Genomic DNA, 14,870 nt, shown 5'->3' on the forward strand with positions numbered 1-14,870 from the left:
AGGTATGCTCAGTGCTGAAGCGGCACTCGGTACCGAAGAGGATGAGGCAGTTTTTGAGGTATCGATCGCCAGTGTCGTAGACCAGGTCGGTGCCAAAACAGGCGCCAAAGGTGGTATAGCAGTTGGAACTGTAGAGATTGACCTAGATTCCGAAGACACCTTGGCTTGCCAGAATCACCAGAGGGTGAAGAGGGTGCAGCATGCGGTCTTTTCCTTTTTCTGGGAGGGGGAAGCCCTCTGTCGCAGAAAGGGCCTCTGAAAATGGTGTCTTAAGGAGGCCCTTCAGAATTAACTTATTTTGTGTTCATTCAATGTACGCTGAATGAATCCTTCACAAATAGAAAATGGAGGCTGAAGTGAGAGATGGGGCACCCCCAAACAATACACACAATCATGCGAGTCACTGTTCGGCATTTTCATTTTACAAGTGAGACACTACTTAAAAGCAGATGTAACTTTCTTTTCAGACAATGATACACACAGACACTCACAGGTTAAAAGTGAAGAATAAAGAGGAAAAAATAGAGATATTTTTTTTTGAAGTAAACAGAAAAGGGAAGAAATATCAATGATGGTTATTTAAGAAATACCACAAAGGGTAGGGAGAAAGGCTGTACCACCAATGGTACCAAGACTACCAAAAGGTAAAAGGCTAGCAATAGATTAAGATATGTAAGAAATTAGAAATACGAGAGAAAGACTAATACACTCAGTAAAATTCAGACAAAAGTCAAAAAATTTGAACTTAGCTTGAGAGCTGGCTTGAATGCAGCTTTACGGCTATGTGGCAAACGAGATCTGGGGTAACAAGGAGAAGGGTACTATGGGTAAAAGCTTAGCTTGAGAGTTTTTGGCTTGCGCGAGCTTGGTATAAAGCCGACTGGGTTCCGAGGACGGAACCAACATCCCATCAGTGATGAAGGGGAATGAAGATGAACAATATCAGAGCACATTTTAAATTAGTTTTGACAATGTTTTTCCGCAACAGTAAAAAAGTAACACTCCTAGTAAGAAGTCATGAGACAGTCAAACGATAAAAATATATACAACCTGTCCTGAAGGGAACTTCTCTCCCCAGCAATGGAACAGTGTTAGATGACCACTGATCTGCAGGCACCTAAAATCAAAACATTCCCAGCCACCAAGAGATGAAAATCAGTTTGTCATTCTTCTTTAATCTCTCCCATGAGACATGCAATCTTCAGGAACATTGAGAATGCCCCCAGGAATCTACCATGTCATTAGATTAAGATTGTATGTTGTCCACCACCTCCCCACTGAAGTGGATGCACCAAATAAATAGGGACAGGTTAAAATTCTCCTGAGAGATGAACAGGCTGATGTCTACTTACTTCCAATTCTTGAAGACCTTAACTATATATGGCCTCTGAAATTGTAGTTCAAGCACAGGACTAGAGACCTGACTATGAATCTGTCAGCTCACTTCCTCAGGGATGTGAACTGCAACAGCTGAGGAAGTAATGCTGCATCTGTGGCTCAGTGCCACATAAGCACTGCACCTCTACAAAGGAACAAAGTCATGTGCCCCTACATGCTTGCTCGGATACCATATTACACACTGGATTGATTGGGTGACAATCGCAGGAAGGAACTTTGTCTTCAAGGTCCTTCATGGCCAGGAAGACAGTTCTCAACTCCAAAGGGATGCTGTGGGTCTCACTCGTACCATGCCTTGGACTGTGTGGGAGTTGAGTCATCCAGCCTACAAAAGAAGTGCCCATCATCAGAATCAGCAATGGGTTTGGTTGTAGGAAAAAGACCCATCAGAAAAATGGTAGGGACCATCTTCCAGTTTACAGCCCAGTGATCAGGGATTAACACAAGCTGTCTGTCTGCAAGTTCATGGTGGCTCTGAAGCAGTTTACAACTCAAAGTCCACTGCAATACCCACATTCCCAAGCATTCCACTGGTAGCATGAATACTGTGACGGTCTAAGTCAATGAAGTGCTTATAGTCTAAGTCTGGACCCCGTACTGCATCCTCAGCTGACCAATGAAAGGGCAGTGTGAGAATGTTGGGATAAACTCCACCATGCTGTGAGCAAGGCACCACCTCCTTGGCCCTGACAACCTAAGCAGAAGAAAAAAAAATTATCAGCTGAAACAGCCACTACCACAGAGGTCTAGGCTATGACATGACCTACAAGTGTTTGCCCCTATGACATCAAGATGTATGGGATTGAGAGGAAGCCCCTTCCATTGGTCACTGTGGGAGAGGTGCTCAACAGCCAATATCTTTTTGGTTGCAAAGCAGGTAAAATCATCTCTTATGGCACCATTTGAGAAGCAAAACTGAACTGCAAGCACTTGTGGCACTTCTTAATAATATGCCTCTCTAGTGATGATAAAGGCATTCTAGTACAGGTCTTGGGCTGCAAACTGATGGCCATATGGAATTTTATTTTTTTATTTACATTTTTTTTTTTTTCGAGTGTAGATAAAACACTTTATCAATGATAAAGACTTATGATGTATATGACAGGCAAAAAAAGAATTGTTGGGTTCAGGGGATACATGAGCACATACCGGAACAGGTGCAGACATCTCGAACAGAGGATCTTCCTAGCATTTTGTTGAATGGTGAGTGGCAAAGATGAATCAAAACAGAAAGCCACCAAGGCAGGTTATTAATTCTTGGTCTTTTTGATTTACAGTCCCCGCTAAAATTTGATGAGTCACTTTTGCAGCAGACAGCTCACAGGTTAAACAAGAATCTTCCTGGAAAGCATGGACTCAGCTGTGAAAATGTAACACATACCAGGCGCCTGTTAAAAATGTCCAGTTATACACCAGTATCATTTACTTCCCAATATGTAACATGAAAAACACCAACAGAAACCAGACTCTAACTAAAAAGAAAATGATACACAAAACTTTTTTTTATATATATTTTAATAAGAACATGGAAATCCTAATCAGCCCTTCACAAAATTAAAATACAAGAGTGAAATCAGAAGTATTCTACAGTATACGACAAAGTTTCTTTTTTTCTTTTAAGAGCTTTTATTAAAAAATGAAATAACCATAAATGTATAAACAGAACTACACTTGGTACAACAGTACCAAATGACACAGTTCGTAAAGAAGCTTTTTCAGTGTGCTTACTGGACAGACCAGTCTTCGGACTTCTGCTTTTGCTCTCGAGTTCCAAATGCTTTACCAGTTCCATTGAGAATTTACAGATGACTAAGTCAGCCTCGAAAAGTCTGTGATCATCTGCCTTTTTATCAGCGTCAGATCAAGCAGCATGCGTCTAAGCGACAGCCTGTACGTCACTGTAGTAAAATAGCAGGGTCAGGCCTCAACCCTACTGCTATGCAAGGATGGTTTCCAGGAAAGCTGGGATAGTGGCTGTGCACCTCTCAAAGAATACAAGTTGTCCTGCTGAGCATAGCCACATCAAGTAAATTATTCCTTTGTGGAATTTTGTATCCCTCTAAAAGGAAGACTGAAGAATGCAATGTGCCCCTCTGCAACAATTTACAATTCCAACTGCGGCAATCAGTGATCTAAACAGCTCAATTTTCAGGCAAGAATAATGTTTCACTACAAACGTCTAGAGATTTCTAATGCATAATTTTCTAACCCTTTCTTGTATAATAAAATCTTATTTTCTCTATACTGCGGGACTTTTTACAGTATTAACCAATGCCTATTAGAATGAGGGGCTATGTTTTAAGATGTCATATCCCACTTTGAAAGTTGTTCCCGAATCCAATGTACAACATATAAATGTAGCACCAGGAAATGCATGGCAAGATGAGGATCACCCTTTCTCATTAAAAACAGGATTAACATCAAGTTTAACCCATTCACAGATAAGTAGCAGTAAGACACCAGAAGAACTGTTCTTGTAGTTCACTTCTTTCTGTAAAAGTGGGAGTCTGACCTCTCTGTTCAGATCTCATCAAAGCCCCAGAGCAAAGGGATGCGGTTTACTTCAACTACAGATACTTTGCCACTCTCTTCTACCATCACTAGGAGGCAGCACAAAGGAAACACCGTGTGATCTGGAATAGTTTGTGTGTTAATACTGCAGCACCTTCTCCCAGTAAGCAGTGCAGCGATTCAGGCAGTATTGTCCATCGTAGCACTTAAGAGTTCCCAGTATGTACTGGATAACTGAACAGCCAACAGATCAGCAGCAAATACAGATTCTAGGATTTCGCCAGTTTAGATTCATGGGCCTTTAATGTTCCTACTGCATCTTTCACTGCATGGTAAATAATGTTTTTAACCTAAGGAAAAAAGAAAAAAAAAAACAGAAAATGCATTCTGAAGCTATAGTTTTTTTTTTTTTTTTTTTTTTTTATAAAACAGATTACAAATGCAAACAATGCTACAGTTTCTGACATAAATCTGCAATGCACACATATAATATGCCATGTTCTTTCCATGCTTACAAGCAACACACAGACAATTCAAAGGTAAATTCATGACACCTGTCCTGTCTTTGTGTGCTATATTTATGCACAATGCAATAAACAGTTCCCACACAATTTATTTTCAGGAGTGCTTCTATTACATCACACACACAAAAAATGTTCCAGACGCATGCAGAGAGGCAAACAAAATATTTCACAATCATCAAGGGACCATTCCTTATTACATCATAAATCAAAGTCTTTCTAATCTGGAATAAATCTACAACTGGGAGAATAGATGCTTGCAGTAACTATTCACATAATGTTCATTCTGTTTATGGGTAAACTTTACAAATAAGGATTACATTCTAGGTCAGGTTTTTTTTTTTTGAACTGGAGACAGCACACTCGGTCCTGAATGGTCCACAACTGGGATCTATAAACGTGGACAAGTGCTTCTAACATCTACTTTTGTAGATTGTCCAAAGCTTCTCAGTACATTATGTGAAAAGATTTGGTGCAACAAACAAAAAAACAACAGACCTGATTTTGGGCTTGATTCTGTACCTGATAAATACATTTTGGAGAAAGAAAGTGAAGTCACTCTTCAGATATGTAATCCTCTACTTGGGAAGCCAGTAAACTTACACACAATGCACACAGACGGGCAGTTGCTGACTTCAACAGGAATCCGAACACAGAAAAAGAAAGGGTGTGGTTAATATTAGGGCAACACTAACCTTATCAGCGCGACTGGTCATACACCATTACAGATAATTATCAGCTATGCCAGAACAGCAGTCTATATGTTTGAGATAAACAGTGCATGCTCCAGATCACCACCATGCTCCAGCTCACAGATGGCATATCCATCTTATCCATTATCAGGATCACAATCATCATTAGGGTGCTATGTTTTCTCCACTATGACCTGCCTAACAACAAATCCAGGATTATTTACCAACCCAAGTTATTTGCAGAAGAGACGGATGCTTTCTCTCTCTTGCCACAGAAAGAAAATAACCTCGACAGTGATGCTAGATAACCAGGCACTCATCTCATTTTGAGCTTGGGGAATACTATGCCAAAATATACTCGGTTAAAATAAGAAAGACACCAAGTCCACAGGCATACTTTGAAAAGGCAAACCCAATGAATAAAAAATAAAGTACAAGACAGCATAAAGGACATAAAACCTATTCAACTTGGTTAGAATGGGAAAAAACGGCATTAGGTTTAGCATAATGGCCTTAAGACATTTTTATCAAATGGTTTACCCTTCGTCAGTGTCACTGTATTAACGTATTAGTGTTTGTGACAGTGTATGTATTAGGTAAATGCACATTAGTGCAAGATTTTACATACTGAACTTGTGCTTAAGGAACATCTCTTTCTCTCAATTTCTCTCCCTGGTGGTTGCCACTGTGTGGTCTGAAATGCTAGGAACTGATGAACAATCACCTGCCACATACATTTTACAAAAATAAACTTACTCATAGTTGAACTCATAACCAAATAAAATCTTCAGTCAAGCAAATCCCACATTTCACACAGGTCCATAAACACCTCGTGTTCAGCAATGCTTGGAGTTGAACTGCTGTGTTGAGTGTTGATGGCAGAAACAGAAATGTCAATAAAAGATTTAAACCACTTCTAGTAGCAAATAAAGCCACTAGTATAACGGAGTTTAGTAAAAATTGTGAGAAATAATTACAGGCTATGTGGTTTATAAAAATAGAAGTTATGTATTTACCATAACAATAGGTCCCTGTCATTCCAGTCCATCCCTTATGACTGCTGGATCTTTGAGATGATTGTCAGAGCCACACCAGCACACTCCAGTTTTGATTTCCTCAAACCTTTCCTTCCTAGAAAGCACCTGTCCTCTATACAGCAGCTTCCATCAGTTTGAGTTCTGAAGTCCTGAACAGCAAAAGGCTGGGGAATGGTGGTAATGCTGTTTTATCGGTTGGATGGGAGTGAATGCATCCATTGTTATGGCAAGTGCGTAACTTCCATATCCTTTACATTATATCCATCTGATATGACTATTGAATAAGTATCCCCAGGTACTGGAACTTTGGAGGGGAGTATCATGACAAGAGCCCTTTAAGGACAGAAACTCCAAAGGAAGCTTTGGACCTAGAGATCAAATCAAGATTTTAAGCACTTGGAAAGGGTATGCAATGTTGACCAAGTTGTCGCAGGATAAATACGGTCAATACAAGAATACCTGAATAATGTAGATGTGGCTACAGAATATATAGAGTAAGATTAAGGTTCAACTGAAACAGGCTCAGTGTGTTTTTTTCCCCAGTAAAACACCTTTAATGAATTATCACTTCTGACATAAGCAAAAGTACAGTTTTGTACCTACCATAAATGTAGATGTTCAAGTGTATTCACTGCTGCATTCATTACACTTGGGTTATACTGCCGTCAGGCGGTCCCGCAGTTGGCCAGAGTTCCAAAGTCTTGGTCCGGCGTCGGTTGCTGTCGCTTCTTCCCTGACGTCAGTGCACCAGGGGTATATAAGATGCAGCCGACGCCATTTTCTTCAGTTTTTCTTGCTCCAGATGGCAGGTGCCCCCAAATAGGTAGGCAATACATACTGCTAATAAAACATACATAAAAAGTAAAACCAAAACCTTCAGTTACCATCAAATACACCACATAGGTAGTATAGGGTAGAAAGGTACAGATAAGTCCCAGCTAAGAAAGAGGGGATGGAGGGAGGGTAACCTGGACTGCAGCAGTGAATACACACGAACATCTACATTTATGGTAGGTACAAGACTGTACTATGTTCATCGTGTTTCACTGCTGCAGTCATTACACTTGGGTTGAATCCCAAAGCTGAGGTAGGGTGGCTGGTTCTATAGAGGATTTGGGGTGGCTATGAGGCCCTGCAGCCCTGCAGCACTGCAGTGGCAAAGCCAGCTCTGGATTTAGAATAAAGAGGCAAGTTATAATGTTTGGTAAAGGTGTGCACTGAACTCCAAGTTGCAGCTTCCAAGATATCTTTGGTAGGTACTCCTCTAAGGTAGGCAGTTGAAGTGGCTGTTGCCCTGGTGGAATGTGGCCTAATATTGCTAGCTACAGTTTTCCCATGCTGTGTGTAGCAGAAACCGATACAGTGTCCTATCCACTTTGAAATGGTCTGCTTTGAAATAGCCTTTCCCTGTGATCCTGCAGCATATGCTACAAACAATTGCTCAGTTTTCCTGAAAGCTTTTGTTTTGTCCAAGTAGAAACGTAACTGTCTGTGCATGTCCAATGAATGCAGAAGTCTCTCCCCTTTATTCTGGGGATTTGGATAAAAAGTTGGCAAGTGAATAGTTTGGTTAAGAGCCACACTGGATACCACCTTTGGCATAAATGAAGGGTTTGTTCTTAAAGAAACCCTGTCTTGGTGAAAAATGATGAAAGGCTCCACTGCCATTAGTGCCTGTAACTCTGAGACTCTTCGTGCTGAGGTTATTGCCAGAAGCAGGTCAGTTTTCCATGACACATATTTTAATTCTGCTGAATTGGCTGGCTCAAAAGGAGGTAAAGTTAGTTTTTCCAGGACAAAATTGAGGTCCCAAGTTGGTGTTGGTGCTCTCCGGGGTGGTCTTATGTTTTTAGCCCCTCTGAGGTACTGTTTTAGCAATAGATGAGAGAAAATAGGAGGATCTGTGTTGTAATGAGCCGAGATGGCAGAGGCATGAATTTTAATGGAGGAAAAGGATAGGCCTTTGTCCAGCATCTCAGTTAAGTATTGTAATATCTGAGGAATATTTGGGACAAGAGGGGTCAAAGCTTTGAGCCTGGTTCCAGGCACAGAATCTCTTCCACTTTTCTGAATAGGATTTCCTGGTGTTAAGTCTCCTGGCATCCAAAATTACATCCATAACAGCTTTAGAGAGAGGTGTTGTCTGCGTGACTAAGGAATCTGCCATGCAGCCAGGTTTAAGGTTTTGAACTGGCTGTGCAGGATCTGATTGTTTTGTTGAGTCAGAAGATGCAGAATTTGAGGTAAAATCCATGGTGGGCCCTTGAGCTAAGTTCTGGCATGGCCAGTCTGGGGCAATCAGGATAATTTTTGGCTTTTCTTGTCTGGCTTTTAGGAGTACCTTTGAGAGGAAAGGCAGTGCTGGGAAGGCATAAACGTTTAGGCTTTTCCAGCTGAACGAGAGCGCATCCACTTTCCATGCTTGTGTGTGGTAAGTCCTTGTGCAGAAATTCTGTAGTTGGCAATTCATTGGGGAGGCAAAAATATCTATGTCTGGGCTCCCCCATTTTTGTGTTATCATGCTGAATACTTGTGGATTTAATTTCCACTCGTGAGGATCCATGATGTTTCTGCTTAAGTCATCTGCCAGAGTATTTTTCTTTCCTGGCAGGAATTGTGCTTGCAGATGAACTTGATAGGTTAGAGATGTGTTCCACAAGATCATGGCTTGTCTGCAGAGGGGATAAGAATGAGTGCCCCCTTGCTTGTTTATGTACCGCATAACTGTGGTGTTGTCTGTCTTTAGTAATAGTTGTCCTGGATGCAGAAGGTCCTTGAAAGCTGTTAGGGTGTTTTGTACAGCTAGCATCTCTTTTTGATTGATGTGAAGATGCATTTGGTCTGCGGCCCACTTGTCCTGAATACATTTTCCTGCCATGTGCGCTCCCCAGGCGTAATCCGAAACATTTGTTGTTAGTGTCTGCCTGGCTGTGGGTAGAGTGAAAGGCTGTCCCTTGTTGAGGTGACAAGCCTGTGCCCACCATCGAAACTCCTGTTGTAGGCAGGGAATAAGTGGTATTACTGCTTCCAAACCTTGACAGTGTTGAGTCCAAACACTTTTTAGGTACCATTGTAATTTCCTCATATGCAGTCTGGCATATGGTATTAGTAGTATGCAGGATGCCATGAACCCAAAGGCCTGCAGAATTTTTCTTGCAGGGAGTTGGGTTTTTGTTGCCATCAATTGAAAGTACTGAGTCAGTTGTCCTTGCTTGTCTGGTGTGAGATAAGCCATCTGGGCCATTGTATTTAAGCTGGCACCCAGGAATATTATCTCTTGTGAGGGCACTAGTTTTGACTTACTTTCGTTTACTGTGTACCCTATGCAAATTAGCAATCTTTTTACAAACACCATATGCTTTAGAAGAATGTCCTTGCTCTCTGCTTGAATAAGGCAGTCGTCCAAGTATGGCTATATTTGAATTCCTTTTTGTCTGCAAAATGCAATTACTGGTGCCAGGCATTTTGTGAAGACCCTGGGCACAGTAGAAAAGCCAAAGGGCAGTGCAGAGAATTGGTAATGCATTGAACCAGCTATGAATCTGAAGTATCTTCTGCAATTATGTCCGATAGCAACATGCAGGTATGCCTCTTTGAGGTCCAAAGTAACAAGCCAAGCCTTCTTGCCCAGCACGGGAAGAAGCTGTTGAAGAGTCAACATTTTGAATTTCGGAACATCCAGGTAAGTATTTAGAGTAGAAAGGTCCAGTATGGATCTCCAGGCTTTGTCCTTTTTGGGGACCAGGAAAAGTCTTGAGTAAAATCCTTGTCCTCTTTCCTGTTGTGGCACTTTTTGAATAGCTCTCATGTCCATGAGGGCTGTAGTTTGTTTTTGTGCCTCTGCCCACTGATTTGGTGGCAGGTCTGGCATTTCTTTTAGCCTTGGTAGAGTGTGAAAGTGGAACCTGTAACCTTGAGACACAATATTCAGAACCCATTTGTCTTGGGTGATTATATGCCAGTTTTGTGAAGAAAGTGCTAGTTTTCCCCCTAAGGGAGCTTCCAAAAGGTAAGTGCTTGGCATTTGAAGGGGGAAGTCATTGGGACGGTTTCCTATAAGGTTGTGACTTGTCTTCCCCTCCTTTTGGGGTTGAAGCACCCCACTGTCATAGTCTGTAAGAGCCTTGGGGCTGAGATCTGCCTCTTGGGCAACTGTATCCACCTCTTTGTGGTCTGTCTGACACTGGAAAGGACCAATTTTTTGAGGGCCAATTTCTACTAAATCGAGGTGGCTGTACCTGTAAGAAATCCTTTTTTGTATAGATTTTGCCTTATCTTCCATTTTCTTTAATACCAATTCTGCCTTAACACCAAATAAAATATCCTGCTGTAAAGGAGCATCCAATAATTTTGCCTTAACATGATCAGGTAAACCTTGTTCTTTTAACCAAGTATGCCTTCGTATCACAGATCCTGTAACTGCTGCTCTACAAGAAGCCTCTAATGAATCAAAACCACATTGCAGAGCATGTTTTCCCACTTGTTCAGCTGCATGCAATAAATCCTGCATTTCCTTAGTCAGGATGTTCTGAACTTGTAAGCATTTTCTGTTTTAACAGAGACATTAAATACTGTTGGTATTTAAGCATGTGAAACTGGCAATTTAAAGCCCTCACTGCTAAAGTTGCAGAAGTGTAAATTTTCTTCCTCCATCTGTCTAATGCTCTAGAATCCCTATCAGAGGGAACTGGATTTTTAGCTGTGAAAGCCTTTACCCCTTTGGGACCCTGGGAAATAGTTTCTGGGTCAGCAACAGGGTTTTTATAAAGAAATCTGTGAGAGTCAGGGACTCTGTAGTACCTGTCTGGCTTGACTGGAGCAGGGGGCAAAGAATCAGGATTTAAACTGGATTCAGAGAACACATCATCCACAATATCTAACACTGGCGGAATAGCAAGGGGCCTGTGCTGAGGCAATAAAAGACAGTCTCTGAGCCTTTTCTTGGATTCTGAGTAATCCTGGCCCTCCCAATGGAAATGCTCCCTCATGGTATGTAAAGTTTCCCCAAAAGAGTAATCCTCAGGACGAGAGGCTGAAGGAATCGATTCTTCAGCATCAGAGTCCTCATAGGGGCGTAAAGAGTATCCCTGGTCTGAAGAGGAATCAGAAGAAATGGAAACCTGGTCAGAGGAATCATAGTCTGTATCCTGCCTAGGCCTTTTATCAGGAGGGGGATGGGAACCCTGATCAGAGTAATTAAGTCTTCGGCCATTTTGAGCATCTGTTTTTTAGGCATAGAGGCCTGTCCAGGTGAATGCTGTACTTGCTTCTTTGTCTTTAATGGGGTTTTAGACTTGGCTGTAGATTTGATGGTAAGCTGTGAAGGTCTGAAAACACCCTCAGAAGCCGATGCCTGCTTAGCGGCTCCGGACCCATCTGAGGGGTTAGTTTCCATAGGCCCAATACCTTGAGTTTCCAGAGGCCTAGACATCTCCACGTGGGAGTCGGAGGCAGCCTGCGGCTCTGAGGTAGCAGGTGTCGAGCCTGCGAAAGCGCCTCACTGAGGACCAGTGACTGGCCTAGAAGAGGCTTCGTCATCAGTTTTGGGCCTCGGATGCCTGTCCTTATCCTTGTCTTTGCGTTTTTTGTGTATTCCAGTCGTCGGTTGTTCCGACGGCATGGTATAATTGAACCTTTGGCCAAAGTAAAGGCGAGCAAAGTCAAACCGACATTTAATAGTGTGCTTGTTAAATCTAGCACAAAACCGACAACTAGTGATGTCATGGTCTGCATGTCCTGGGTTTCCTCCGGGTGCTTCAGTTTCCTCCCACATCCCAAAGACATGCTGGAGGTGGATTGGACACTCTAAATTGGCCCTAGGTGTGAGTGTGTGCATGTGTGTCCCTTCTGTGGAAGGCTGGGCGCCTGGCTGGTAACAAGACACTGTAAAACTCCACTGCCAATCATGAGCGGACAAGGTGATCCGCTGTGGCGACCCCTAACCGGGAAAAGCCAAAAGAAGAAGAAGAAGAAGATTTCTTGTGTCTGATGAAAAAAGACACAACAGAGTATATGTTGACAGTAGTTACAGTGGTTACATTTGTACATACCTTTTGGTCTACTGGTACTAAGTTTACCGAATTCCTTTCCAGTAAACGTTCAAAACATTTATCTTTCCTAAATACTATCCTAGGTTTGGAACCAAATAGTACATTACCATCGTCGATGGAAGTAACAATAGGCCAAAACTGATTAATCACATCAACAATGTGGCAGGTGTTTAAAGAAAAAGTAACAATCAAGGCTCATTCATACGACTTGTCTGCAACAATTATTTTTCAATGCCCAAAGGGAAAATGTCTTCCATTTGCTCTTACAAACTTTCTTGGTGGAGTCTTTTTGTGAACATAATAAAATGGTACATACTGGTGAAGAAAACCTGAGCCGTCTGGCAATTATTGGAACTGGAGAAACCATGGGGTTAGTTTGAGGGCTGGAATATTGGGATGACTCATCCGTGACGGGTGTGAGAGGATATATGGAGTTTGGTCCAGTATCCTGGAAGGATAACAAAGATGAGACTAAAGGAAGGGGAACCACACCTATCAAAGCCAGTAAGGAGCAATTAGGACAACTTAGCTCTTCAACCGGAATGTTTTCTGTAGGAATTTTGGAATCAATGGAACTGGAGGATGTGTGAGGATGTGTGTAAAGGAGACCGGATGGTTAAACAATGAAACAGAGCATCTCTTTAGGGGAGATAACAGCAAAATACCTGCTGCACTTGCTGTGGGGGGGATGCAACCATGCTGCAGCAAGGTTGGCCATAATGACTGAAAATTTCCTCCACTACTGACTGCTTGAGAGACCATTCGTGAGGCATCAAAATGAACCTGCTTAACTTGTCCGGTAGTATGTTCATTGCACCGGAATGTGCTTTGCAACTACAAAGCCGTTGGTGGAGACTGCTCATTGCCACACGCACACACATTCTCAGCACAGAGAGGAAGACTGGGATCCCCGTTGTTTCTTGATGCACCTGACTACAGACATGTTGGTCTGAACTGCAAAAGTCCCTAAAGGAAGGGAATCTTGGAATGCATGCAATGCTAATTGGACTGCTCTCATCTCCAGAACACTGATATGACAATTGGTCATCTTGGGGGGACCATGTGCCTTGGACAGTCCTCCTCAAATAATGCAGAACAAAAGGTCAACGTAGATATAAGTCTGACTGGAACCACCAATGAATGTGGTGTTTGGAAATTGGTATAAGCTTGACTGGAAAGGACAGGGGTTGTCTAAGAATAAACCGCTAAACAGCTACAGTACATTGAAGAACACCATATAGTAAAGTGCTAAAGTAGTAATATTGCTTTGCCATAAACTCCAGTGCTTAAAGAATGAAGGGACTGGAGGAGACAGATGGGAAAGAATCTGATGAACCTGAGATGCGTCTCTACGTAATGAGTTGGTAAGGATGTAATTTGAGTTGTTTTCAGATGGGCATCAATAAACTCCAGGCTCTATACTGGTGTTAGATTCAATATGGTGTAATTGATCATTATTCCCAGTGAGTGACAAACAGTTTCTGGATTGTTAAAAGAAATACATGAGGGGGCGGGTGAGGAGCCAGTTGTTTAAATACAGAAACACCCAGAATATTTTGAGTTTCAAGAGAGCTGTCACCACCGATATACATTTCGTGGTCACCCCAGGGGCTGTGGTGAGTCTAAAGGGCAGGGTTCTGAATTGGTAATGAATGGCTCTCAGCCAAAAGTGGAAATATCTTTTGGAGCGCCCGTTTATTTTGATGTGAAAGTATGCATTCTGAAGATCTATACAGCACATTCACTCATCCTTGTTAAGAAATGGCAGGATGGACTGGACAGTGATCACTCAGAACTTTGACTTTTGCATGCAGAGAGTCAGTCTGCTCAGACCCAAAATTGGTCTCAGGTCCTCTGTCTGTAAATTCAGAATGCTATTTGATCTGGTGGGTCCTCTTGGACAACTTTTTTGTCTAGCAGCTTTTGAATTTCTTGTGCTGCTGCCTTCCTCTGACTGGGTGGAATGTCGGCAAGCTTCTTTCTTTTGTAGATTGGGGGCTGGAAAAATGGTATGGAGTAGCCTCTGGATATTATTTTTAGCACCCAGAAATATTTTGTTATAGAAGCCCAGGTGTCTAGGTGCAATGACAATTGTCACCAGACTTCCTCCAGAGGTGGGCAGTTGGGCAGAGCTTCAGGTGAGCTGAAAGGGTCTGTACAAACAGGAATTGCAGAAAAGCTGATTTTGCAGGCCTCATCTACCTCTGGGGCAATGTCTACCATTAGAAAGTAAAGTTGTGTACACTTACCATAAATGTAGACATTCGAGTGTATTCACTGTTGCAGTCATTACATTTGGGTTATCTGCTTGCAGGTAGCCCTCAGTAGGCCTGATTAACAAAGTCTTGGGTCCTACGTCGGTTGCTGTCCCTTCTTCCATGACGTCAGGTCGTCAGGGGTATAAAACATGCAGCAGACACCATTACATCAGTTTTCTTGCCCCAGATGTCAAGTGCCCCCCTAATGGGAAGCAATTAAATATAATAGTACAATGATATACCTCCAACAAAAAAGCAAATACACCAAAAAGCTTTTAAGCATAGTAAAGGAAAGTAGAAGTATAACCTAAAGAATTTAGGGGGCTGGAGGGAGGGTAACCAGGACTGCAACAGTGAATGCACTAAAACATCTACATTTATGGTTAAGTGTACACAACTGTAC

The 14,870-nt window shown here is 42.1% G+C and overlaps 1 protein-coding gene across 1 annotated transcript in view; it reads right to left on the bottom strand.

Annotated features, from left to right (window-relative positions):
• Positions 1–3,004: 3,004 nt before the first annotated feature.
• The window catches only part of LOC122790519 (lysine-specific demethylase 3B-like), a 1,629,922-nt gene continuing 1,618,056 nt past the window's right edge, over positions 3,005–14,870 (bottom strand). Inside the window, exon 12 of the mRNA XM_044058070.1 lies at positions 3,005–4,259. Coding sequence (XP_043914005.1) covers positions 4,179–4,259 — 81 coding nt within the window. The 3' untranslated portion in view covers positions 3,005–4,178. The remainder of the gene's footprint in view (positions 4,260–14,870) is intronic.

The sequence above is a fragment of the Protopterus annectens genome, chromosome 16.part0, assembly GCF_019279795.1.
Source record: "Protopterus annectens isolate FY-2018-M chromosome 16.part0, PAN1.0, whole genome shotgun sequence".
NCBI classification, from domain to species: Eukaryota; Metazoa; Chordata; order Ceratodontiformes; family Protopteridae; genus Protopterus; species Protopterus annectens.